Source organism: Eptesicus fuscus, chromosome 7 (genome assembly GCF_027574615.1).
Source record: "Eptesicus fuscus isolate TK198812 chromosome 7, DD_ASM_mEF_20220401, whole genome shotgun sequence".
Lineage (NCBI taxonomy): Eukaryota > Metazoa > Chordata > Mammalia > Chiroptera > Vespertilionidae > Eptesicus > Eptesicus fuscus.
The window spans coordinates 95,539,639-95,564,623 of record NC_072479.1 but is presented as its reverse complement, the minus strand read 5'-3'; the positions used below and the strand labels follow the sequence as shown (position 1 = coordinate 95,564,623).

At 42.4% G+C, this 24,985-nt stretch overlaps 1 protein-coding gene across 2 annotated transcripts in view; it reads left to right on the top strand.

The window, feature by feature from the left end:
* The window catches only part of ALDH1L2 (aldehyde dehydrogenase 1 family member L2), a 45,531-nt gene extending 25,957 nt beyond the window's left edge, over positions 1 to 19,574 (top strand). For both annotated transcript variants that reach the window (XM_054719433.1, XM_054719432.1), the window contains 11 exons: positions 462 to 612; positions 1,639 to 1,709; positions 1,793 to 1,898; positions 2,103 to 2,190; positions 2,705 to 2,798; positions 4,746 to 4,842; positions 5,697 to 5,795; positions 8,995 to 9,160; positions 10,993 to 11,098; positions 14,115 to 14,314; positions 19,138 to 19,574. In XM_054719433.1, the coding sequence (XP_054575408.1) occupies positions 462 to 612; positions 1,639 to 1,709; positions 1,793 to 1,898; positions 2,103 to 2,190; positions 2,705 to 2,798; positions 4,746 to 4,842; positions 5,697 to 5,795; positions 8,995 to 9,160; positions 10,993 to 11,098; positions 14,115 to 14,314; positions 19,138 to 19,193 (1,234 nt within the window). In that variant the 3' untranslated portion in view covers positions 19,194 to 19,574. The remainder of the gene's footprint in view (positions 1 to 461; positions 613 to 1,638; positions 1,710 to 1,792; positions 1,899 to 2,102; positions 2,191 to 2,704; positions 2,799 to 4,745; positions 4,843 to 5,696; positions 5,796 to 8,994; positions 9,161 to 10,992; positions 11,099 to 14,114; positions 14,315 to 19,137) is intronic.
* The last annotated feature ends 5,411 nt before the right edge of the window (positions 19,575 to 24,985 follow it).

The window sequence follows — 24,985 nt, the reverse complement described above, 5'->3', positions numbered from 1 at the left end:
AGAAATCTGTTGTGGTGTCTGTAATTTATTCCATCTATTTCTAGCTTTTCCTTTTCAGTTAGTGTTGGAAATAATTCTGTACCAACCAGAAATCCTCACGTGTTCATGGATTCTCCAGGGCTGTGGGTTGCACCCTAACATCTCCCTGTATGTTCATGAGCTATCCACAAGCCCACTGATTTCTATCATTGATCTCCTTGGCTCAATCACTGTTCTACCTCTTGTACATTTATGAGGCAAATTGTACAGGCTTCCAACACCCTCTGCTTCTCTTGTAACTCTTGAAACAAATGATTTACGACATTATTTGTTTAATGTCTGTCTTCTTATATTCTCCATGAAGACAGAGACCTGGTCCAATTATGTTCACCTCTGAATTCTCGGCCCTTAGGAGGGTGCCTTATACAACATAGGGGTTCAATCAGTATTTGTTGGATGGATTTCTTTCACGGACCATACAGACTTGCAGACCTACTGGAAGAGAACCAAGAAGAGCTGGCAACCATTGAAGCCCTCGATTCTGGCGCGGTCTACACCTTGGCTCTCAAGACTCACATTGGAATGTCTGTGCAGACATTCAGATATTTTGCTGGCTGGTGCGACAAAATCCAGGTGAGCGCAAATGTTGTCTCCGTATAGATCATTCCGAAAGGAAAAGGGATGGACATTTATTAGTTGGTAAGGACACTGTGTCACAGCCACCCCTTGTGTAGGAGTCCAAAGGCAGGCAATCAGGTCTAGTAGGTGAGATGAAGGTTTCTTCTCTCTCTGCCGGGCCATCCTTAGTACCCTGTGATCTTCACTCGTGGGATTGTCTCATGGTCTCGTGATAGTCACTGCTGTGCCAGCCATTTCAGCAACATTCTGAGCAGGAAGAAGGAAGCAGTGGGAGGAACAGTAAAACAGCACTTGTGTGAGCTGTGCTCTTTCCCCGCTCAATGCCTTGTGCTTACGTCTTCCATTGACCATCCCTGTCCTCCATGAAAACTGGGCAAGTTTTTTATCTGAGCACTAGTGGCCCAGTGCACGAAATTCATGCACAGGGGTGAGGGGGTGTCCCTCAGCCCGGCCTGCACCCTCTCAATCTGGGACCCCTCAGGGGATGTCTGACTGCCAGCCTGATCACCCCCAACTTCCCTCCGCTGCCGGCCTGATTGCCCCTAATCACCTATGCCTCAGCCCTGTCACCATGGCTTTGTCCAGAAGGTCTCCCGGAAGGTCTCCCAGTCTAATTAGCATATTACTCTTTTTTTAGTATAGATATTGCCATCCCCATCATTAATAAGGAAAAAGGGGATAATGAATATTGGGCAAGCAATTAACCTTCCCTACCATGCCAAGAAATTGGAATGGAGGTGAATAAATTAGAATTACGCTTATTCTCCCATGCCTCGATTCTTTCAAGAAATGAATAGAAGTTCCTTTCTTGATGTGGATATATTTCTTATCAACAGAACACTGTCTTTTCCTGTAAGCTAGGAAAATCAAGAGAGGCAGACAGAAAACGGATTCTTTGAGATTAAAGGGAACAAATGTTAAACCACCTGTGATATCCTCAAATCTCTAATCTATTCTGAAACAGATTGAATTTACTCATTTCAAAGCGTGAAATAAGTGTCAACCTCTTTTGTTCCTTAGGGTTCTACCATTCCCATCAACCAGGCCCGTCCAAATCGCAACCTGACCTTCACCAGGAAGGAGCCGCTTGGGTAAGACAAGGGAAGCAAGCGTCTCTGAGTGACGGATGCTGCTTTGAGAGACGACCAAGGATGTGGACTTTCTCCCTCCGCAGTGTCTGTGCCATTATCATCCCCTGGAATTACCCGCTGATGATGCTGGCGTGGAAGAGTGCCGCCTGCCTCGCAGCAGGCAATACCTTAGTGCTCAAGCCAGCGCAGGTAAGACGCCCCTCCTCTCCCGTCTGCTTAAAGTCAGAGACCTGCATTCTTTGTACCAGTTTTGCAACTTTGCTGTACTTATGTCAAAATAAAAGAAAAAAAAAATAAAATGAGCCCTAGTGCGGCCATAGATGAAAAGCTCGGTACTGATCTAAGGGACAGGACAGAGTCTGAAGAAGGTCATTGCCGTCTGCTTCTGCTCAGGTCACGCCCTTGACTGCTTTGAAGTTTGCAGAGCTCTCTGTGAAAGCAGGCTTTCCCAAGGGGGTAATCAACATCATTCCGGGCTCAGGTAAGCCACCCAAAGACCCTTTTCACTCTAGTTAATGAATGGTACGGCGGTAGCGGAGTGGCTGTTTTCCCACTGGAGTCTGTCCTGAATTATAACTATATTAAACCTAAATACTGTTTACCGAACAGTTAACTTAAGAATAAATATACTGACCATGCCCTAAAATCTTAAAATGGAAACATAATGGTGCATGAGTAGGGCGGGGTGGGGGGGAGGGGGTAGAAATAGTACAGCATTGTAAAACTACCCTAAGGTGGCCCATTCCAATTTTTAAAAACTATTTTGGAAATTTAAAAACAACAACAAGGCTTCCCCATCTTTTGGGGTAGGGGGCGGGGATGACAATTGCATGGAGGACATTATTTAGATTTTTGTCAGCTTATAATTAATACAGAAAATGTAAAACTAAGATTCAAATGAGAGTTTAGAAATCTCCTTCAATGAATTCAAAGCCACCCCGGCCATCAGAACTTGACTAATGTTTTAAATCACGTTGGATCCCCTAATTCTACAGGTGGCGTAGCAGGACAACGCCTGTCTGAACATCCTGACATCCGCAAACTTGGTTTCACTGGTTCCACTCCTATTGGCAAACAGATCATGAGGAGGTATTGGTTTCAATATGTCAGTTTGTTGTAGATGCTGCCAAACCAGGTTTTTGGTTTAGCTTTTGCTTCTTGGAATAGGGTGCTTTGGGAGGAAGAAAAATCACCTCAGATTTAGAAGAGAAATCTACTTATCACTGCAGGGCATTGACATGTGTGAGTATAATAAAATACCTTCCAAAGTGTAAAAGCCCACAGTCAATAAAACTAGAGCCATAGTGAAATTCTACACCCAACTGGCAGCTTTAACAATCCAACACAAAACATTTTCTGTACTAGATCTGTGGCCCAAATTGTTTTTGGAGCATAAGTAAGAAACCAAAAAGACATATAAATGACAAATCTGGATTATTAACAAAATAAATTTCTAAAAAGCAGTAACATTGGTGTTTTTTTTTAAAAAAAAAAATTACAAATAATCTCCCAGGTTAGTGTGGCTTGGTTGCTTGAGTATCACCCTATGCTGGCTCCATTCCTGGTCAGGGCACATACCCAGGTTGTGTGTTTGATTCCTGGTCCCTGGTCCAGGTGTATGTGGGAGGAAACCACTTGATGTTTCTCTTTCACATTGATATTTCTCTCTCTCTCCCCGTCTCCCTTCTTCTTTCTCTAACAAAAATCAATAAAAACATATATTTTTTAAAGATATATTTTATTGATTTTTTTACAGAGAGGAAGGGAGAGGGATAGAGAGCTAGAAACATCGATGAGAGAGAAACATCGACCAGCTGCCTCCTGCACACCCCCTACCGGGGATGTGCCCGCAACGAATGTACATGCCCTTGACCGGAATCGAACCTGGGACCTTTCAGTCCGCAGACCGATGCTCTATCCACTCAGCCAAACCGGTTTCAGCAATAAAAACATATTTTTAAAAATTAAAAATAAAATTTTCAAATAATCTGCCCAGTCAGTGTAGCTCAGTGGTTGAGTATTGACCTAGGAACCAGGAGGTCATTGTTCAATTCCTGGTCAGGGCACATTCCCGGGATGCCAGCTCAATCCCCAGTAGGGGTCGTGCAGGAGGCAGCCAATTGATGATTTGCTCTCATCTTTGATGTGTCTATCTCTCCCTTTCCATTCCTCTCTCTGCAATCAATAAAAACATATTTTTAAAAATGTTTAATTGCAAATAATCTAAATGTTCAAAATAAGGCAATGGTTAAAGGAAGTCAACATAACAGAATACTGTGCACTCATGTTCATGGAACATTTTAATAACAGTGAGAAGTGTTGTTAAAATGGTAAATGGAAAGGAAAATAAGCTATAAATTGTATATATTGGGTGATTCCCAACTATGTTAAATAAGGCAAAGGCTATGGTTGGGCACAGACCAGAAAAAACTATATCGAAATGGTAAAATAAAAAAAATAAAAAAAAGTCATTGAGCCATGGAATTGATTTTTCCCCCTTCTTTCTGCATTTCTTTAAAGTTTAAAAATGTTTTAAATACTACTTCTGCAAGAAAGGGAAAATAAACAATTACTTCTAATATATATATATATATATATATATATATATATATATATATATACTTTTTTTTTTTTTCCAATGCTCCAGTAATCTGGTTTGAGGCTAAACTCCTTGCCAGGCCTTTATGTAACCAAAATTATTATACCTAAATAATCTGAATTTTCCTATAAGGGTCTCTAGTCATTTACCACAGAATTTAAAACAAAACTTTCATTATGAAAAATTTCTCATATATTCAAAACACAAAGAATAGCATAATGAACTTCCATGTGCTCACCACCCAGCTTCAACAATTATCACCATTCAACCATTCTTGTTTTCTCTTTGCATACGTTTCTGAATATTTCTGAGGCTCAATTATGTTTTCTAAGTCAAGTGGTAATTTATGGTGGAAGGAGAGAGAGAGAGAGAGAGAGAGAGAGAGAGAGAGAGAGAGAGAGAGACTAAATGCTCATTTCCCATTTATTTCTCTCTAGTGCTGCGAGCAACTTAAAGAAAGTTTCTCTTGAACTTGGTGGCAAATCCCCACTTATAATATTCAATGACTGTGAAATTGACAAAGCTGTGCGAATGGTAAGAGTGGGTCAAATCCAACTAAATAAGTGCCAATTTCTAAAACACATTTCACCTCATTGCTCATCAGAACTCTTTTTTTTTTTCAAGTATACAATTTGTATTTATTTACAATACCCTATAAAAATGTAAATTTAGAAACTTTAATCTTTATTAATTAGAACCAAACAAAAAAGCACAGAGAAGAAGAAATACTAGTCAAGTATTCACTTGATTGGTTGTGAAGCGGATAGGCAGGCAAGTTGCCCAGTGGAAATAAGTCAGTTGATCATGGCAGAGGGAAGCTAGTGATGTCACTGGGAAGCTCATCAGAAATCTTAAAGTGAGATTTAGCCTTGTCTCGTCATTTCAGAAACTATCCTCTTTATGCTTAGCTCTGGGAACACTCAGAGCACTTTATTTTTAAAATAATGTCTTTATAATTTGTCTCATTAAGGTGTTTTTAAAACTTGGGGGCAGGGGAGTCTTTCCAAACATTCATGATTTATACAAACGAATGTAGAGATCTCAGAAGCAAAATCTGACATGCAAGCACCACATTTAAATTTATAATCTAGGCTTTGTTGCAGCACAAAATCTGTCCTTAGTGGTATGTTCTTATTTTTACACACTGTTTTGCTAAGTGCTCATGGACCAAAGGAGGGAAAGGAGAAACAAAACCCCAGAAAGCATGCTAGATCAAAGCGGGGTATCTCCAGCAGCACTCATCACGACCTCGGCCGAGGGGTCATGTTTGTCTGTGCCCTCTCTGTTGTCTGCTGCCTTTCATAGCATCTATTCTCGGTACGTGCAATGTTATTACAACCCCGACTTCCCAAGTGATGTTAACAATCTTTTCTCCTCTGCTGCCCAAGGGCATGGGAGCGGTATTTTTCAACAAAGGAGAGAACTGTATTGCAGCGGGGCGGTTGTTTGTGGAAGAATCCATCCACGATGAATTTGTGACAAGAGTGGTAAGGCGCCTTTAAGTTGGCTCCGTGAATCGAACAGAAATTGCTTAAACTCAAAAAGTACTTCTGAGACTTGGTGACTTTTTAGGTGCGACAATAGTACCGTGCTTATATATTTTTAAAAAACAATTCAGTCCTTATCTTTTCGAGCCACTTTGTGACATATTTATAGGTTCAATTATATAATGTCTAGACTTTGCTTCCCTCCTGCTCCCCAGGAGGGGAGGGAGTGAGGGGTGGAATAAATTGGCCATGAATTGGCAATTGTTGAAGTTGGGTGATGGGTACATGGAGTTTTATTATATTATTTGTCTACTTTTATATGTGTTTGTAATTTTTCATAGTAAAAAGTTATAGGTCTGTATAAACAAAACCCTTAAGAGCTGTTACTACCTATACCTGGCTCTGCATTTAGCGTCTATTAGATCCATGACACTTGAGGTTTTTGTAAACCCCTAAATTAACTATGTGAGATACACTGTTCAATCCTTACAAATCCTCAGTTCACAGTTAACAGGACAAATACCATATTCTTCATCAAGATAGATGAAAGAGAGAGAGAAAGAGAGAGAGGTCAATAGATAGACTGATGCCCACTATTGATTGGCCATGATTCTGTAAATACACTAGTAGACTAAAAATCATTTATAGAACTATTAAGATTAATTCTATGACTAAAATAAACTCTAAATTAAACTACATTATATTATTACTAGAGGCCTGGTGCACAAAATCGTGCACTGGAGGGGGGGTCCTTCAGCCCGTCCTGCGCCCTCTTGCAGTCCAGGAGTCCTCGGGGGATGTCAGACATCCTTAGCGGTTGCCATAAAGGCAGGAAAGGCTCCTGCCACCGCCTCTGTGCTCACCAGCTGTGAGCCCAGCTTCTGGCTGAGCAGCGCTTCCCCTGTGGGAGCACACTGACCACCAGGGGGCAGCTCCTGTGTTGAGAGTCTGCCCCCTGGTGGTCAGTGCGCATCATAGCAACCAGTTGTTCTGCCATCAGGCTGAAACTGTCTCTCTGACATCCCCCGAGGGGTCCCAGATTGCTAGAGGGCGCAGGCCAGGCTGAGGGACCCCACTGGTGCACGATCAGGGCCAGGGAAGGATGCAGGTGGTTGGCCAGCCAGGGAGGGACCGCGGGAGGACTCCAGCGTGTGTCCAGCCCATCTCACAAAGTCCCGATCAGCTGGACCCCAGCAGCAAGCTAACCTACCAGTTGGAGTGTCTGCCCCCTGGTGGTCAGTGCACGTCATAGCAAGCTTTTATTATATAGGATGATGGTAATAGTAATCATAAATTTGTTTTATATTTGAAAAACCAGTACCCAGCTTTTTTTTTTCTTCATAGCCAATTCCCCCAAGAGGCAAACATTCTTTCTTTATGAGAGTAGAAAACAAGGCAGTCAGATGGAGAGGCACGTTGTGGGCAGTGGCTGCCTCCTAAATATCCCTGCAATGCAATTTTGTGCCTCAGGAAAATAATTATAGTACCATGTCATGCGTTTTCACAACTATAACTTGTTGAAATTTCAAATTCTGAGACCAGAAATGTTAAGGATTGACTATATCAATCCATCAACACACACGTTTTATTTTTTATTTTTTAAAATATATTTCATTGATTTTTTACAGAGAGGAAGAGAGAGGGATAGAGAGTTAGAAACATTGATGAGAGAGAAACATCGATCAGTTGCCTCCTGCACACCCCCCACTGGGGATGTGCCCGCAACCAAGGTACATGCCCTTGACTGGAATCGAACCTGGGACCCTTGAGTCTGCAGGCCGACGCTCTATCCACTGAGCCAAACCGGCTTCGGCAACACACACATTTTATACACATGCAATTTATATTCATTCATTCATTCACTCATTCATTCAGTTATCTTTTTGAGCACTTCCTGAGGGATTATTGCCAGGTCTAAATTCAAATTCATGGGCCTGTGGGGTCCCAGTTACTCCCATTCTTTCTTTTTTTTTTTTTTTTTTTTTTAAATATATTTTATTGATTTTTTACAGAGAGGAAGGGAGAGGGATAGAGAGTTAGAAACATCGATGAGAGAGAATCACCGACCAGCTGCCTCCTGCACGTCCCCCACTGGGGATGTGCCCGCAACCAAGGTACATGCCCTTGACTGGAATCGAACCTGGGACCCTTGAGTCCGCAGGCCGACGCTCTATCCACTGAGCTAAACCAGTCAGGGCCCATTCTTTCTTCTTACCAGAATTGGACTTAACATTAGAAAATGCATAAATAGATTAAGAAAATTGAGATGTACAAGAAGTGATTACAAAGACATGCCAGTGATGAACATTGTTCAATAAAGATGGTTTTTCATTGAAACAGTCTAGCAATTCCTCTGGCATGGCTGTGCCATGGGAATTTCACAAGGCCAGTCTGCCACACTTGGGGAGAGAAAAAGAGATAACAATGTGGCCATTTGGAAATTCTTTTGTCATGAAGAGTATAAGCACACTGCATTTTAAAAAATTATATGTTTTTATTGATTTCAGAGAGAGAAAGGGAGAGGAAGAGTTAGAAACATTAATGATGAGAATCATAGATGGGCTGCCTCCCCCACACCCCTTACTGGGGATTGAGCCCGCAACCCGGGCATGTTCCCTGAATAAGAATCAAACTGTGACCTCCTAGTTCATGGGTCCATGCTCAACCACTGAGACAGGCCAGCCAGCTGGCTGTAAGCACACTGTATTAATAAAATTCCAGAACATCAGATTTACTGTTTTAATGGATTAACATTCAGGGTAATTTTTTTGCCGTTGATGCTTTTATAGATGTCCTCCATTCCCCTCCCTGCCCTTTGCCCACTTCCACCCAGCCTCTGCCCCCCTCCCCTGATCTTCATCACTCTGTTGTCTGTGTCCCTGAGTTATGCATATAGATTCTCAGGATAATTTAAAAATAGTATTTGTAGCTATGTTCTATTAAAACTCAGTAGTTCAGAGCTTAACAAAACTATAGTATTTGGTGGTTGTGTGCCCTTGGGCAAGTCACTTAACTTCTCTAAGCCTCAGTTTCTTCAGCTGTAAGATGGAAATAATAAATACCCATTTCTAATGCTGCTTTGAAGACGAAATGATGGCAAATCTTAGTGCAACACCTGCCACATGGTAGAAGCTCAGTCAAGGGTACCCATTATTATTATTAACAGTCGATTGTGTTTTGTGAACTGGGTGACATACAGGTGGAAGAAATTAAAAAGATGAAAATTGGTGATCCGCTTGACCGATCTACTGATCACGGCCCCCAGAATCATAAAGCCCATCTGGAAAAGCTTCTTCAATACTGTGAAGCAGGCGTGAAAGAGGGGGCCACCCTGGTGTACGGGGGAAGACAAGTTCCAAGGCCAGGTAAGATCGCCTCCGAAGTTCACACAGATGGTAACAGCTTTCATAGCAGCACCAGCTTGCCTCAAAAGTCAGAAGAATTAACTTTTAGCTCCTGCTTGGCCACTTATAAGCTGTGGCAGAAAAACACAGTGTTTCTGAACCTCCCGTGTAAAATGGGATGGAATGTGCACATCCTGCTATACGAGGCTGTGAAAATCCACTCGTGACATAGATATGACGGGCCCTTAGCGGTGCAGTAAGCAAGGGTACTGGGTGTCTGCGTTGCTCAAGAGCCGCTGATCTTTCTTCCTGGCACTGTGAGATGTCATCTTAGCCAGCCGAGCCTGGGAACGAGTCGTTCCTCTTGCCTAAAGCAGTACTTGTTACTGAAATACACGAATGGCTCAGTGTTATGATACCCAAAAGGAGAAAAAGACAAACAACTGCCAAAACTCGTTTTTTACTCCTGTAGGTAGACTGTGTGGCAACACCCTACTCTGAAAATTGGCAATTACAAGGGAAAAAATTCAACATTTACCATGTGTTTCCTGTAAGAACTGAATTTCTGGATAACTGAATAGGTGATAAAGGAGACTTCTTTATTTTTCCAAAAGGATCCCTGCTACATAATCTAGAAAAATATAATAGGATAAAAAAAATTTACCATCCTGGCTGATATATCTCAGTGGTTAGAGCACCCTCCCACAATTCCCCCCTCCACACAACCCTCCCCCATCCCCCTACTCACCCCTGCACTGAAGGGTCACAGGTTCGATTCCCAATCAAGGGCACATACCTGGGTTGCAGGTTCAATCCCTGGCCCCAGTTGGGGTGAGTGCAGGAGACAACCAATCGATGTGTCTCTCTCACATCAATGTCTCTCTCTCTCTCTGGGTGGAAGTGAGATTTGTAAGATTCCAAAGTATCACCCCCAAGATTGCTTCCAGCAGAAGGAGAAAAGCACAGCTTTATAATGGAGGGGTCAGGTTGTCACCACTTAGAACCGCTGGTCAGTCTTAGCAGCAGGGAGAGCAGGGCGACTGGATACGCTGTGTCTCCTATCAGATGCAATGGCCAACACCACCTGTCAAGTATTCTTGCCCAAAATATTTAACCTGAACCGAACCATGCCTGTAGGTCAAATTTTCCATTTACGTGAAATACAGGGGATAGAAGAACAAATTAAATATCATCCCAAGGAAGCAATGACAAATCTAAAATGCAAGATATTCTATAGAACAAGTGACTTGGCCTGTTTAACACATCAATGGCATGAAAAATAAAGGGCAGGGATAAAGGGGAAACATTCTAGATTAAAGGACACAAGAGATCTAACAACCTAACACAATGTGTAGAACTTATTTAAATCCTGAATTGAACAGGTCAACTGTAACAAGATCTTTCCAGACAATCAGAAATTGAAGTGTAAACGATGAATAAGAAATTAGCATGAACTTGTTAGGTATGATAATGTATTGTGCAGTGTGTAAGAAAATGTCCTTATTTTTTAGATTTGTACTGAAACACTTGGAGGTCAAAGTTGTAATCTATGGAATTTCCTCTAAGATATTTCAGCAAGTAAAAAAAGGAATCAAATATAGAAAATATAAAGAAATAATTATTTTACTATTCATGATACTATATTGTCTATTTTTACACATGTTTGAAATGTTTGTAATGAAAGCATTATAAATATAAGAACCCAGGAATGCTAATGCCAAATAGGAAAATGAAAGTTTTCTTGGTTTCACTGACCCAGTGGGGAAGAAAAAGATGTGTAATGTAATTAAATAAGAACTGTTCCTTGAAGATTAACCTATAATTGACGGTCTTTTCCTCTGTTTTTCAAATAGGCTTTTTTATGGAACCGACCGTGTTCACAGATGTGGAAGACCACATGTACTTGGCCAAAGAGGAATCCTTTGGGCCTATCATGGTCATTTCTAAATTCCAAAATGGGTATGTTCTCTGGGCACAATTTAACGAGTTTTGACTATATGCGTGGTGGTTTTTTTATTGTGATTATTCTGCCATTGAGCTATATACAGAGCATAAAAAAAATCAATGAACATGGAATTCTCTACTATAAGAATAGTTGACTTAAATATTGAGAAGAGAGTGCTAATGTTGATTGAAATATACTTTTTGCTTTCTAAATTAATGCTGACATGGGACTTCGGCTGACCAAATTTTCGTTTTTGTACAGTTGACACGTGAAATGTCTCTGGAACAAGGTAAATAACTGAGAACAACAGAACCGGCTTTCACATGTACATTCCTAGGGAAGGCAGCATCTGTGAAATCTGATTTTGTCCCAAAAGGACTGCTGCCTTCCTAGGGGATTATGCCCCCAAAACCTAATACTTAGCTTCTTATAGAAATAGCCACGATCACCATGTAACCAACTGTAAACGATATCCTGATTTGTTAGAGCACATAAAATGTTCCGAAGTGTTCAGCATATCAAAGAAGGCTGTATGGTAACTGAGCTCCTATAAGAATGATTAATACCACAGACTCATGATAAACGCCACAAAATTCTTCTGAATTCTAACTTTAGATGTCCTTCAACCAGTGATAAGGTGGAAAGAAGCAGAATAGAACGTTCAGAAGAACTTCTTGGTCTTTAACAGACATTGTGAAAGACTTTGGGGGACACTGAGCTATAGTGAGTAAACTTGGACAAACTGATTCAAGGATGCCATTACCTTCCTTTCGTTGTAAGCTCCCCCACAGATAGGCCTTGTGTTAAACATGCAGATAGGAGAAGCCATGTTTTGGGGACATAGGCCTAGATAAGTCACAGTTCCTGTCCTTAAGGAGCTTACCATCTAATGGGAGACAGACCAGGGTATGAGCAATTAATCACAGAAGGCCAAGGGCAGGATTGTACAATGGGCAGCGTCCGTCCTGTGGCCCCACGCCTGACTACCTCTGTGGGCTTGGGCCAGTTACTTAATCACTCTGTGCCTCAGTTTCTTTATTTGCAAAATTGGGCTATTACTAGTACCTAACTTTTGGGGCCGTTCTAAAGATTAAGTAAGGGAAGTGTTTGCTATTGGTGTGTTGCCACTGTGACGCGTGTTATTAGTCTAGCCCAGTGGTCGGCAAACTCATTAGTCCACAGAGCCAAATATCAACAGTACAACGATTGAAATTTCTTTGGAGAGCCAAATTTTTTAAACTTAAACTTCTTCTAACACCACTTCTTCAAAATAGACTCGCCCAGGCCGTGGTATTTTGTGGAAGAGCCACACTCAAGGGGCCAAAGAGCCTCATGTGGCTCGCGAGCCGCGGTTTGCCGACCACTGTTCTAGACGTAAGCAAGACATACTATAAAACTGTGTCATCTCAGTCGTCCTCACAAGCAGTGGCATAAAGCCTCAGTCCAGGCTATAGATATGTGGGTCCCTACCATGTGCAATGCATGAAGGAGTGTGAGCGTGTGAGCGGAGCCTCAGTGCACTCCAAGTTGGGTTCCAAATCTCTCCTGTGAGTTTAAACTTCCATGGAGTCAAGATTACCTTTGAAAATACCTTCAGCAGGCTCCACATTCAAGCCTTTGCTGTCTCTTAAAAAAGTCAGCACAACTCATTTTCCCCCCAGTTTTGGAACAGATTCTGTTTCTTTGCTGGAGCACTGGATGAAATACTTGGCTTGCTTCTACTGATCATATTGTAGAGAATTTGTCCCTTCCTAAGCATTAGGATGACGCTCAGAAAGGCGAGATACGCTATGGCAGGCACGTGGGAAGTGAATACATACTGAGACAAATGGCAGGGCAATCAGGAGATCGATTTAAGGGATTATTTTCCTCTCCTTTTGCTGAATTAACATAGTAACTGAATTCACTCATTTGCTGGTGCAACATCACGGTGTAAAGAGGAACAAGATGTTACCCCTGCCCACTGGGAGCTTCCGGTCTAGTTAGGAGGTGGACCTAAGCACACGAAGAGCTCATTCAAATCCTGAGTTGGAGGAACATGTGTTTTGTGGAGAGAGAGAGAGAGAGAGAGAGAGAGATATCAAACCTGCAACCTTTTGGTACATGGGATGATGCTCTAACTAACTGAGCTACACTGGCCAGGGCATTATAGCTGATTTTTATTGAGCATTTACTAAGTTCCAGGCACTATTAGCTCATTTATTCCTCACAACAACAAGACAGGTGCTATTATTATCATTTCCATTTCCACAAGAATAAAGGGAAGCATGGGAAGATGAAGTCACTTGTCCAGGGTCCCCCAGGCAGTCTGGATGCAGAGCCCTCCCATTGAGTTGCTACCATCTATGCCTCAGTGTTGCAAGGGTGGGCACTGGGAGACGTCAGGCTGAGACACTGAAGGAGCCTGGAGCTGTGTGTGTAAAGTCTGAAGCGATGGAGGGAAACAGGGGTTACTCAGAGAATATATCTAGAAGTGGGACTCAAGGGAGAGGAGAGGGAATGGAAAGGCATAAAGGAGAACCAATGAAGAAAATTGAAAAGATGACTTTAGCCTGGCTGGTGTGGTTCACCAGCATTGACCTATGAACCAGGAGGTCATGGTTCAATTCCCAGCCAGGCACATGCCTGGGTTGTGGGCTCGATCCCCAGTGTAGGGCGTGCAGGAGGCAGCCGATCAATGATTCTCTCTCATCATGGATGTTTCTATCTCTCTCTCCCTCTCCCTTCCTCTCTGAAATCAATTATATTATATATATATATATTTTTTTTTTAAAAGAAAAGATGACTTCAGATCAGATTTTAAATGGTGCTGTATGACACGTATGAAAATGTGATACTGGAGTTGTAATATTTTATTGGGTTTTCTTTTGACATACGCCCGGACAGTTTCATTTATAAAAATGTATCGTAAGCAGGTTAGCAATCATGTGTTCCTGTTTCTAGCACGGAGGGGGAAATATTAGAACATAATTGGGAGTGCTGTGCCCTACATTTAATGAAGTTTTATGTCTTCCTAAAAACACCTCACAGGGACATCGATGGAGTGCTGCTGCGAGCAAATAATACAGAGTACGGTTTGGCCTCGGGGGTTTTCACAAGAGACGTAAACAAAGCGATGTACGTGAGTGAGAAACTTGAAGCCGGGACCGTGTTCATTAACACGTACAACAAGACGGACGTGGCGGCCCCTTTCGGCGGCGTTAAACAGTCGGGCTTTGGAAAAGACTTAGGTGCGCTTCGCTTTCCTCCTGGGCGTTCCTGTGTTTCCCCATCAAGTCTGCTTTGGGTTTCATGCAACACCCACGTACTGTGTGTTTTGTTGTTGCTGTTAACCTTCACCTGAGGATATTTTTCCATTGATGTTTAGAGAGAATGGAAGGAAGGGGGAGAGACAGAGGGAGGGGGAACATCTATGTGAGAGAGACACTGGGGTTGGGGATGGAGCGTGCAACCGACATAGGTGCTCTTGACCAGAATTGAATCCGGGACCCTTCAACCAAACCGGCGAGGGACCATGTACTGTTTAGAAGGGCATTCTGGGTTTACAGGGTACTAGGTTGTTTGTTTGTGTGTTTTTTTAATATATTTTATTGATTTTTTACAGAGAGGAAGAGAGAGGGATAGAGAATTAGAAACATCGATGAGAGAGAAACATCGATCAGCTGCCTCCTGCACACCCACCACTGGGGATGTGCCCGCAACCAAGGTACATGCCCTTGACCGGAATCGAACCCGGGACCCTTGAGTCCACAGGCCGACGCTCTATCCACTGAGCCAAACCGGTTTCGGCTGTGTTTAACGAAAAAAAACCATTGAAACCTGTAAAGAATTTTAGTGAGTTTATTTGAGCCAAAATGTCGACATATGCCGGGAAGCAGAACCTCAATGAATTGAGATAATGCTCCGGAGAATGCAGGGTTACATCTATATTTATACCTTGAAATCAAAGAAAAGGGACGTAGGTGAGTTACATGAAATCCATTGGTGACAGATTAGGGAGGTGGGACAAAGCAAAGCGGGGAAACCTCTGGGATTGGGTGAAAAGTTAAATGATGGACATGTGCTTCTCTTACAGAGATAGATACAGGATACTTTAACGTAATTAACAGTTGACAATTAACTTGATAACAATAACAATGAAGGAATGTCCCGGTGCCATTTGTTGTGCCCTGAGGGGTCCGGGGTAAAAAGGAAGTTACAAGTTACCCAGACATCTCACAGACATCTCACAGATATGTTATCTTAGAGGCAAAAAGGCAAATGGGCTCAGGAAAGAAGATCTAAGTTGATCTTTGTCAGGGAAGATATCGGACTAGGACATGACTACCCACTATAACCTGTTTGTAGTTAAATATTTAATTTTCAAACCATCCTTTGTGGTTATTTTAGGTCTCTGAGTTTGCAAGACGGCCACGTAGGCCTCCCCTGAGCTTGTCAGGTTAGCATGTGGCTCCTTTCTTTCACAGCTGTTTGTTTGTTTTATTAATCCTTACCCAAGGATATTTTTCCCGTTGATTTTTTTTTTTTAGAGAGTGGAAGGGAGGGCGAGGGACAAAGAGAGGAAAACATTATGTGAGAGAGACACATCTATTAATTATCTCCCACATGCACCCCGACCTTGGCTGGGGCTTGAGCCTGCAACCGAGGTTTGTGTCCTTGACCAGAATCAAACCCAGGACCCTCCAGTCCGCAGGCTAATGCTCTAGCCACTAACCCAAACCAGCTAGGGCAACTAAGTTTTTTTAAAAAATATTAAACAGTCTTTTGAACATACAAAAAGGTACACGAATAGTGTGGGAAAGCGTTTCCTTTAAAATATATATATTAATGATGAAAGGAAAAAGAAACTCTGACGGTATCTTTTAACTAAGATAGGTTCATTTTCCGGTTTTTGCTTTTACTTGACACTCAGCATGAATTTGGTTTCGTGTTCATCGGAACCAAGACAGGAAAAATGGATACAGGGCAATTACCAGCTATCTCCGAGAATAAATCCTGTCTTTGAGTTGCTTGGCAAGCTTTCCGAGTCAACACTGCAACTGGCAGGGATTTCTGGGGATCCGGGAATTTGGATTTTGAGTTTGTAGAAAGCCCAAAGTATAATTCATGATGGGCAGTGACACCATCACATTTAAGTAGTAGCTTACTAAACCAGGCCCTGTTCTAACTACTTTACCTGCAGGACCACAAGCAATCTCACAACAGCCCTGGGAGACAGGTACCATTTATCATCTTTATTTAATAGATGAGGAAAACAGGGGCGCAGAGAGGTTGGGTAATTTGCTCAAAGTCACACAGCCAGCCACTGGCAGAGAATTCAAAGCCAAGCAATCTGGCTATGGAGCCCATGTTCTTACTCCCCACGGTCAGTCTAGCACGCTATTTCAAAAACTGAAATATTTGTGACTTACTGACATTATAGTCCACTAATATAAGTTTGGTTAATTTGGGGTGTTTTTACACTTTTCTCTTGATGACTTTGGGCAATGTATTTGCAGCAATAAACAGAGCTCTCATTTTAAATGCCATTGAGGTAGAAAGTCTTTTTTTTTTTTTTTTTAATTCATGTCTTTAATCCAGCTTTCATCCCTGCATCCAAAACACAGTGGGAGATTTTCTTAGAGAAAATACTATTATAAAGCAAAGAAACTGTGTCCACTTGTCTTTTGGTAGAGTATAATGGCTCAGCTTCAGGTCTCTGTTTGATTATAAAACAGCAGAATTTGCCTAATAGTTTCTTCTTCTCCCAATTTTAAACCCCCTTAGCCCGGTGGTTCTCAGTGGCACATTGGATTAGAATCACCAGGGAGCTTTAAAAAATACAAAGATGCTGATGTAATTGCTCTGGGGTGTGACCTGGGTCAGGAGTTTTAAAAGCTCCCTGGGGTGATTCTAATGTAAGGTTACAACCCTTGTTTTAGCTCAACTGTCAGAAATCACATACTCATTAGCTTTGCCTGTGGCATTCATGCCCTTTAACTGCTAGAAGTTGATTATTGTCTAGCTCATTGTATAGAAAGCAAGACCTATTCATTTTTGCCTGGATATGGCTTTCTCTGTTCCCAAGATACTACATAAATCAGGAAAACTGCCTTTTCCTTATCTTTAAAGTATGATTCGTACTGAAGACTGTAGGCAATCGTAACATAATGGTAAGAATTGATGTATCCAAACATATGTAAACATAGAAAAGATACAGTGAAAATATGGTTATAAGAGATAAAAAATGGCCGTGGCCGGTTTGGCTCAGTGGATAGAGCGTCAGCCTGCGGACTGAAGGGTCCCGGGTTCGATTCCAGTCAGGGGAATGTACCTTGGTTGCGGGCGCATCCCCAGTGGGGGTGTGCAGGAGGCAGCTGATCGATGTTTCTCTCTCATCGATGTTTCTAACTCTCTATCCCTCTCCCTTCCTCTCTGTAAAAAATCAATAAAATATATATATTTTAAAAAGAGATAAAAAATGGTTCCCCTGTAAGGGCACCTACCATAAATGGAGCCTCCAGGACTGGCAGTCGCTCCGGGTGTCAGTGAGTGAGTGATGAGGGATTTTTCGGGCCTAGGGCATCAATGTGCACCACTGTAGACTTTACAAACACTGGACACCTAGGCTACACTAAATGTCTAAAACAACACAAGATTAAAGCAAGCATGAGAAAAAAGATGAAATCAAGAGACACAGTATGGGCTAAGTGAAATAAGTCAGTCAGAGAAAGACAAATAGCGTATGATTTACTCATATGTGGAATCTAAAGAACAGTGTACATAAACGAACAACAGAAACAGGCTCATAGATACAGAGACCAGAATGATGGCTGCCAGAGTGGGGGAGGGCGAGGGACTAGGTGAAAAAGGTGAAGGGATGAGAAGTACAGATTGGTAGTTACAAAATAGTCATGGGCATGTAAAGTACAAAACACGGAATATCTATAATAATAAAAATGTAGCCGAAACCGGTTTGGCTCAGTGGATAGAGCATCGGCCTGCGGACTGAAGGGTCCCAGGTTCGATTCCGGTCAAGGGCATGTACCTTGGTTGCGGGCACATCCCCAGTAGGAGGTGTGCAAGAGGCAGCTGATCGATGTTTCTCTCTCATCGATGTTTCTAACTTTCTATCCCTCTCCCTTCCTCTCTGTAAAAAAAAAATTAATAAAATATATTAAAAAAAATAATAATAATAATAAAAATGTAATATGCAAATCGACCCAAGGGCCGAACAGCAGAACGACTGTCCAAATGACGACACTATGACACGCACTGGTGCCAGGCCAGCCAAGGCAGGTGCGATGCGATTGGTCAGGGGGTGGGGGGGGGAGGAGAGGGGTGATGGGGAGGCCCCACCATCGCCCCATGATCGCCCCCTCAGAGGGAGGCCCAGGCCACCAGCTGGCAGGGCAATCAATCTGGGGGCGGGGGGGAAGGGGGAGGGGAGGGGAGGGGAGGGGGAGGGGAGAGGCTCTGTGATCCATCACTCCAAAGAGGGAGGCCCAGGCTACCTGGCCTGCGGTGCTGCAGCGGGTGGGCGGGGCCTCCCTCTGCAGGGCGATCGATCAGGGGGCTCCCGGACTGCAAGTGGGTGCAGGCTGGGCTGAGGGACCCCCTCCAGTGAATGAATTTCGTGCACCGGGCCTCTGGTAGTCAATAATATTGCGGTAACTATGTACAGTGCCAGGTGGGTACTGGAAATATCGGGAGGGGGAACACTTTGTAAAGTATATGGTTGTCTAACCACTATGCTGTACCTCTGAAACTAATACAAAATATTACACATAAACTGTAATTGAAAAAAAATTTTTTTAATTAATAAAAAACCTTTTTTTAAAGAGGGAGACACAGTAAACGCAATGGTGGGGCCTACACCGTTTTTAATTGAATGAGAATCTGTAGTTTCACAGAATCATCGGGTGATTCACCTGAATTTTAATGTTTGAGAAACACTGGTCTGGGCCACATTCTGTTTGCTTAGTGACCCAGACACCCACCCCTGTGTTCGAAAGTCTGGTGACATCACAGCCACCCATGAACACTGTCCACCAACAGTTTTTCTCTTCCCTAGGTGAGGAGGCGCTAAACGAGTACCTCAAAACCAAGACGGTGACGCTGGAATATTAGAGCAGTGCCACGACAGGAAACCCTCGGCAGACGGCACTGCTCCTTCGTTCTCGACGTGCTGAAGAAGGCTGGGCGTGCCGAGGAGGGCGGTGTCAGCCACGAGCCAAAAAATCACACGTGGGCCGTGAAGACCATCAGGCCACGTGTCTAAGCACTACACCTGTGCCTGAGCTATACGCCTTCTACGAGTATATCTTATTTTTTCCTATTTTGAAATAAGATATGTTTTTTGTGCCTTTGATGTTCTATTTTTCATTCCCCTGTGATGGGTGATCAACCCACAAACAGTTCTTGAGTACCTACTGGGTACAAGGTGCTATATTATGTCCTGAGGAGTATACAAAATTTAATGACATGATCTCTGACCCCAAAGAGTTTAAATTCTAGTCAAAAAAGCTTTTTTTTGGGGGGTGGGGTGGGTGGGGGGAGAGCGCTCATCTGGAATTTGAACCCATCAGTAGCTTTGAAAGTAAATTTTATGATATGATATAAAGGTGTAGGCAAAAGTAGGTTTATAGTTGTAATACGATTAAATAATACAATGATTAATAAATAATAATACAAGAATAACTGTTTTGCACAGTCACAACCGTAAACCTACTTTTACCCACCACTGTTGTTTAAAGTAAATAGCTTTTGGAGGCTGATCTTGGTTCCTATCATACCATCTTACTAGCTATGTGACTTTGGGGAACTTATGCCACTTCTCTGAGCCTCTGCTTCCTTATCTGTGAAATGGGTATAGTAATGCCTCCCTCAGGAGCTTTTTGATGGGGACTCAATGCAATACTGTAAGTAAAGCACCTCACCCTGTGCTTTGTCATGGTAAATACTCAATAAAAGTTAACTGTTTCCACCATCACTATTTAATCAATATATTGAGATATATTAAGTAGATGGATTAATTTATTTGCCTACAACCCTTTTCAGTAATCACTGGCTCCTATACTCTTTCTCTCATCCATGTCCTAACACGGTGCCCGATACAGCAGCACTGGGAAATGCCACCGATGAAAAGTAACGATGGCCCAGGGGAAACGGGTGCCTTCCCTTCTGCAGCTCACCCATCCTTCAGAGGAAATCTTGTTTTCCATTTTCTATTTACTGGTTTTGCTGCTCGCTGGCTGTGTGATCTTGGGCAAGTTAGTGACCTATCTCACTCAGAGGCTAGGTCTGGAATCTATAAAATAGGTAAAGACCCTGTCTCATTGGGTGTTGGAGGGATCCAATGGAATCATCCACATAATACAATTAACAAGGTGTTTGGGCCGTAGTCTGTGCTCAAGAAGTGGGAATTAATACAACTCACACTCTACTCACAGAATTCATTGTCTGTTGTCAGACAAAAATAATAGGTAAAATGATCACCATTCTTGTATGACTAGAAGATGGTCAGAGCAATTCACTTCTATTATTCCTCCTTTTAAAGTAAAATGTCTGCAATCGCGTTGGCTTTGAAGAAGCCCTTAGGGAATAGTTGTTACTATGAAGACTCTGGCAGCCTACAATCAGGGGACGGTAGGAAATCAATAATCAGTAAGCAACAATAACAAAATCAAAGACAGAAAGCACTCCAAAGGAAGAATATCAGGTGATCCTGGCATGGTCAACAGAGCAAATCTTGTCTAAAAGCACTTGTTATTTATTATACGGTAGCTCATTTACCATCCGAGCTTCGCACAGCTGAAGTTCTCAGTTGGAATGAATGTTCTCAGGGTTCATATTTGAATAAATGACAAAGGCCTTATTATAAAGGAACCACTTCTAAATGCAGTGTTTGAACTGCTTTCAGATGGTTTAAAATATCATGTTACCAAATATTTTCATGATAGATGAGATGGCAAACAAAAACATGCCCGTTCTTCTAGGCTAATTTTACCTTCTAATGTGACTCTCAGTAGCAGTGTTTTTAATCTTCTTTGGGCCATAAAACTTCCTTGAGAATTTGATAAAAATGGAACCCCTCTGTTTCACTTCTACTCCCCACGTTCACTGCACACACATAATTCTGCAAGTGTCCTCATGGGGTTCCAGGCCTCCTGAAGCCCATGCTTGGGCCTCAGATTAAACACTTCTTTTTTCACAGTGAGTTCTTACCAGCTGGAGTTTTTACATCAGACTGTTGATCAGAATCAAAGGCTCCATGGAATTCATAAAATTACCGGTGAATATGAGTTGGAACCTAATGATCTACAGACTACTGGGTGATTTAATTAACACACCGAGTAACTAAATTATCACTGTTCCTTCAGATCACTGATTGTTTTGCTAAAGGATCTGTTTGTCACGGAACTGGGGAGGTGTAGATACTTGAAGCAGTTGTACATTTCTTCTAATTCCATTTCCCCAGGCCCTTGCGAAAGCCGCCCTCTTAAACAGCCTCCCTGGCCTTCCTACCCCCAACTTGGCCGAAGTGTCTCTCCTCTACGCTCCCACTTGTCTGGAACATACTAGTAGTACTTACCACTTGTTGCTAAAATTATTTGCCTTCCTAACCAGATATGAACACCCCCTCCTCACTCCAGGATTGGCATTCTGTCAATAATAATAACAACAGCCTGGCCGGCGTGGCTCAGTGGTTGAGTGTTGACCTATGAACCAGGAGGTCAAGGTTTGATTCCCCAAGAGGGCACATGCCCAGGTTGTAGACTTAATTCCCAGTGAGGGGTGTGCAGGAGGCAGCCGAACAATGATCCCCTCTCATTATTGATGTTTCTATCTCTCCCTCTCTCTTCTTCTCTGAAATCAATAAAAATATTTAAAAATAAAAATAATAATAAAATAATAATAATAATAATAATAACAGCTATCATCTATTGCTGGCCTCCTGTGTGCTAGGCCAATGTTAAGCACTTTTTAAATGTTATCTTACTTAACCTTCAAAATATCTGAAAAAGTGAATAAATTGAGGTGCTCTTCTTACTACCTCTACCACTACCAAGCCATCATCTTCTTTTATCTAACTTACTAGTAGCCCTACGCACGAATCCATGTGCCAGTAGCTCTCTGCCACCCTCCTGTAGCTCCCCCCGCCCCCCTCTCCACTCCTCCCACCCCCCATAGCTTGCTGCCCTGCCCCCTCCTGTAGCTTTTCACCACCTGCTTGTAGTTCGCTGCCCCACCCTTCGGAAGATCCATGCTCTGGTCATTATGTGGTTGGTCGTTATGCCTCAAGGCATATTGGATAATTAGCATATTACTCTTTTATTATATAGGACTAGAGGCCCAGTGCACGAAATTTAAATCCCGAGTAGAATAAAGGAATCGAGAAAAAAGCAGCGAGTGCAAAGGGTTAAGCCATCAATTTGACTTCACTGAACACAAGTTTGGGAAGAGATGTATGTGATCAGATCAAATGCAAGCCAGCACCAGCAGGCCACTGCCTCTTCCTGAAACTCTTTCCCCACACACCACCTCCTGGCTGGCTGCCTTACTTTCTTTAGGTCTCTCCTCAAATATCACGTCAGTAGAGATACATTCCTTGACTACTCTTCCTAGCACCTATGTACCCACATTCATACCTCATCTGCCCTGTCATTCTTTATTCTCCTCATCCTGTGTTATTTTCATAACATTTATCATAACCTGATTTATTTACCACTGATCTCCCCCTATTAGAATGTAAGCTTCATGAACAGGTGCTTCTTTTGTTCAGTGCTGCATCTCTAGTGCCTACTATGTAGGAGAAGCTCAAGAAATATTTGCTTTCAAACGAAAGAGGTTAAGTAACCTGCCCAAATCACATAGCTATTAAGTGGCAGAGCAGGCACTTGAGCAATGGAGCTGGTGGTCTTAACCAAGCCGATGTGGCTTTTATTGCCAATGCCTAAATCAGGGCCTGGGTAGTGAACGGTAGGCACATTCAAATGTCAAACCAAAAAACTAACCCAGCCGGCGTGGCTCAGTGGTTGAGCATCAATCGACCAATGAACCAGAAGGTCACGGTTCAATTCCCGGTCAGGGCATGTGCCCAGGTTGTTGGCTCAATCCCCAGTAGGAGACAGCCAATCAATGATTCTCTCTCATCATTGATGTTTCTATCTCTCTCTCCCTCTCCCTTCCTTTCTGAAATCAATAAAAATATATTTAAAAGAAAAAACTAAAGTAAAAAAACTAAGCATATTGGACATTATCTGCAAGAGCTTTTGTGGAAGTAGGTAGAGACAGGGTGAGGAACCAAATTTGGTTCCCCCATACCACCCTCCAAGAAAATAATAGCTATTGAGGGGAAACCTGGACCAGAATATCATCAGCCATGAGACATTATGGATAGGGTGGCTTATTATTACTACTTTGCAAATAATACCCAAGTGGATTTTTAAATAATTAAATAATACCAAACTATGTAAAAATATGTAAAACAGGAAGGTAAGACTCACCATAAACTCTCCACACAGAAATAACCAGATATCATTTGAGATTTCCAGACTTTTTCTAGGCATATACTGTTTTACAGAATCAATATAAGTGTACATGACTTTGTTGCCTGCTTTTTCAATTAACCATCTGTAAGCATCTTTCTATGCCAATAAATGTTCCTCTGTATGTTTAGTGGCTTTATCTTACTAATTTGTAAGAGCCTTGTTTAAACTAATGCTCTCTATTGTTGGAATATTTACTAGTAGGTCTGCTTTTTTGCTATTTTAAACATCACAATAAATCTTATATAGAAATTTGTGAACAAAGCCATACTTATTTAATTGGATAAATTCCTAGGAGTGGAATTCCTGTGTCAAAGGATGTAGGAATCTTTAATCTTACCAAGTTTCCCCAAAGTTTTTGCTCCCATTATGTATTACTAGAGGCCTGTTGCACAAAGATTCGTGCAAGAATAGGCCTTCCTTCCCCTGGCTTCGCTCCTGGCTGCCCAGGAGCCTGCAAGTCCTCGCTCCTGGGCCCCTGGGAGCCTGCAGTCTTTGCTCCCGGCCAAAGCACCGCTCCTATAGCTCCCTCCACCCCCCGCTCCCCCCACCTCATAGCAAGCATCCCGCCCCTCCACGCCTGCATATGCAAATTAACCCGCCATCTTTGTTGGGTTGATTTGCATACCCACTCCTGATTGACTGGTGGGTGTCACGGAGGTACGGTCAATTTGCATATTTCTTTTATTAGTATAGATTTCTATACCATACATTCACTGTTCTCAGCATATGATATCTATTAATTCATTAATTTCTTATTAAGACCCCTCGAGGGACACTGTTATTCCCATTGACAGATGGAGAAACTGAGATGTGGCTGGGCTGGGATCTGATCCAGGAGGCTTCAGAGCCTGTGCTCACAGCACAGTGACTAGCAGGCCGACGATGATGGCTAGGTATGTGACTGAACGTAAATGAACCCATTGTGAAACCTTAGGAAATCTGCTTAGTATCTCCATACCAGTTTTCTCATCTTTGGAACGGGTATTAGCAGAGTATCTCATAAGGTGGTGACCTTTTTTCTTTTTAACAATAAGAAAATTTGTCTTGAAACAAGAAATTCAGCAACAGTTCAATCTAGAGTTATGCGATGCAGTGACTCGATGTCCTTGCTTGTCTCTGCTGTCCTTGGTGTGCTGACTGTACCTCAAGAGTTGACTCCATTTATGGCTACTAGATGGGAATCCCAGGAATCATACGCAGTAATAAGTATCCAGTCCTTTCTCCAGAAAGGACCCAGCTCCTCATGTGCCTCCTGTTTAGGAATGATAAATACTTGCCCTTCCCAAAGTCTACTAACAAGACTTGGCTCATGCCTTATTGGGAAGGTTCATGTCCCACACCCATACCCAAACCAATCACTGCCAAGAC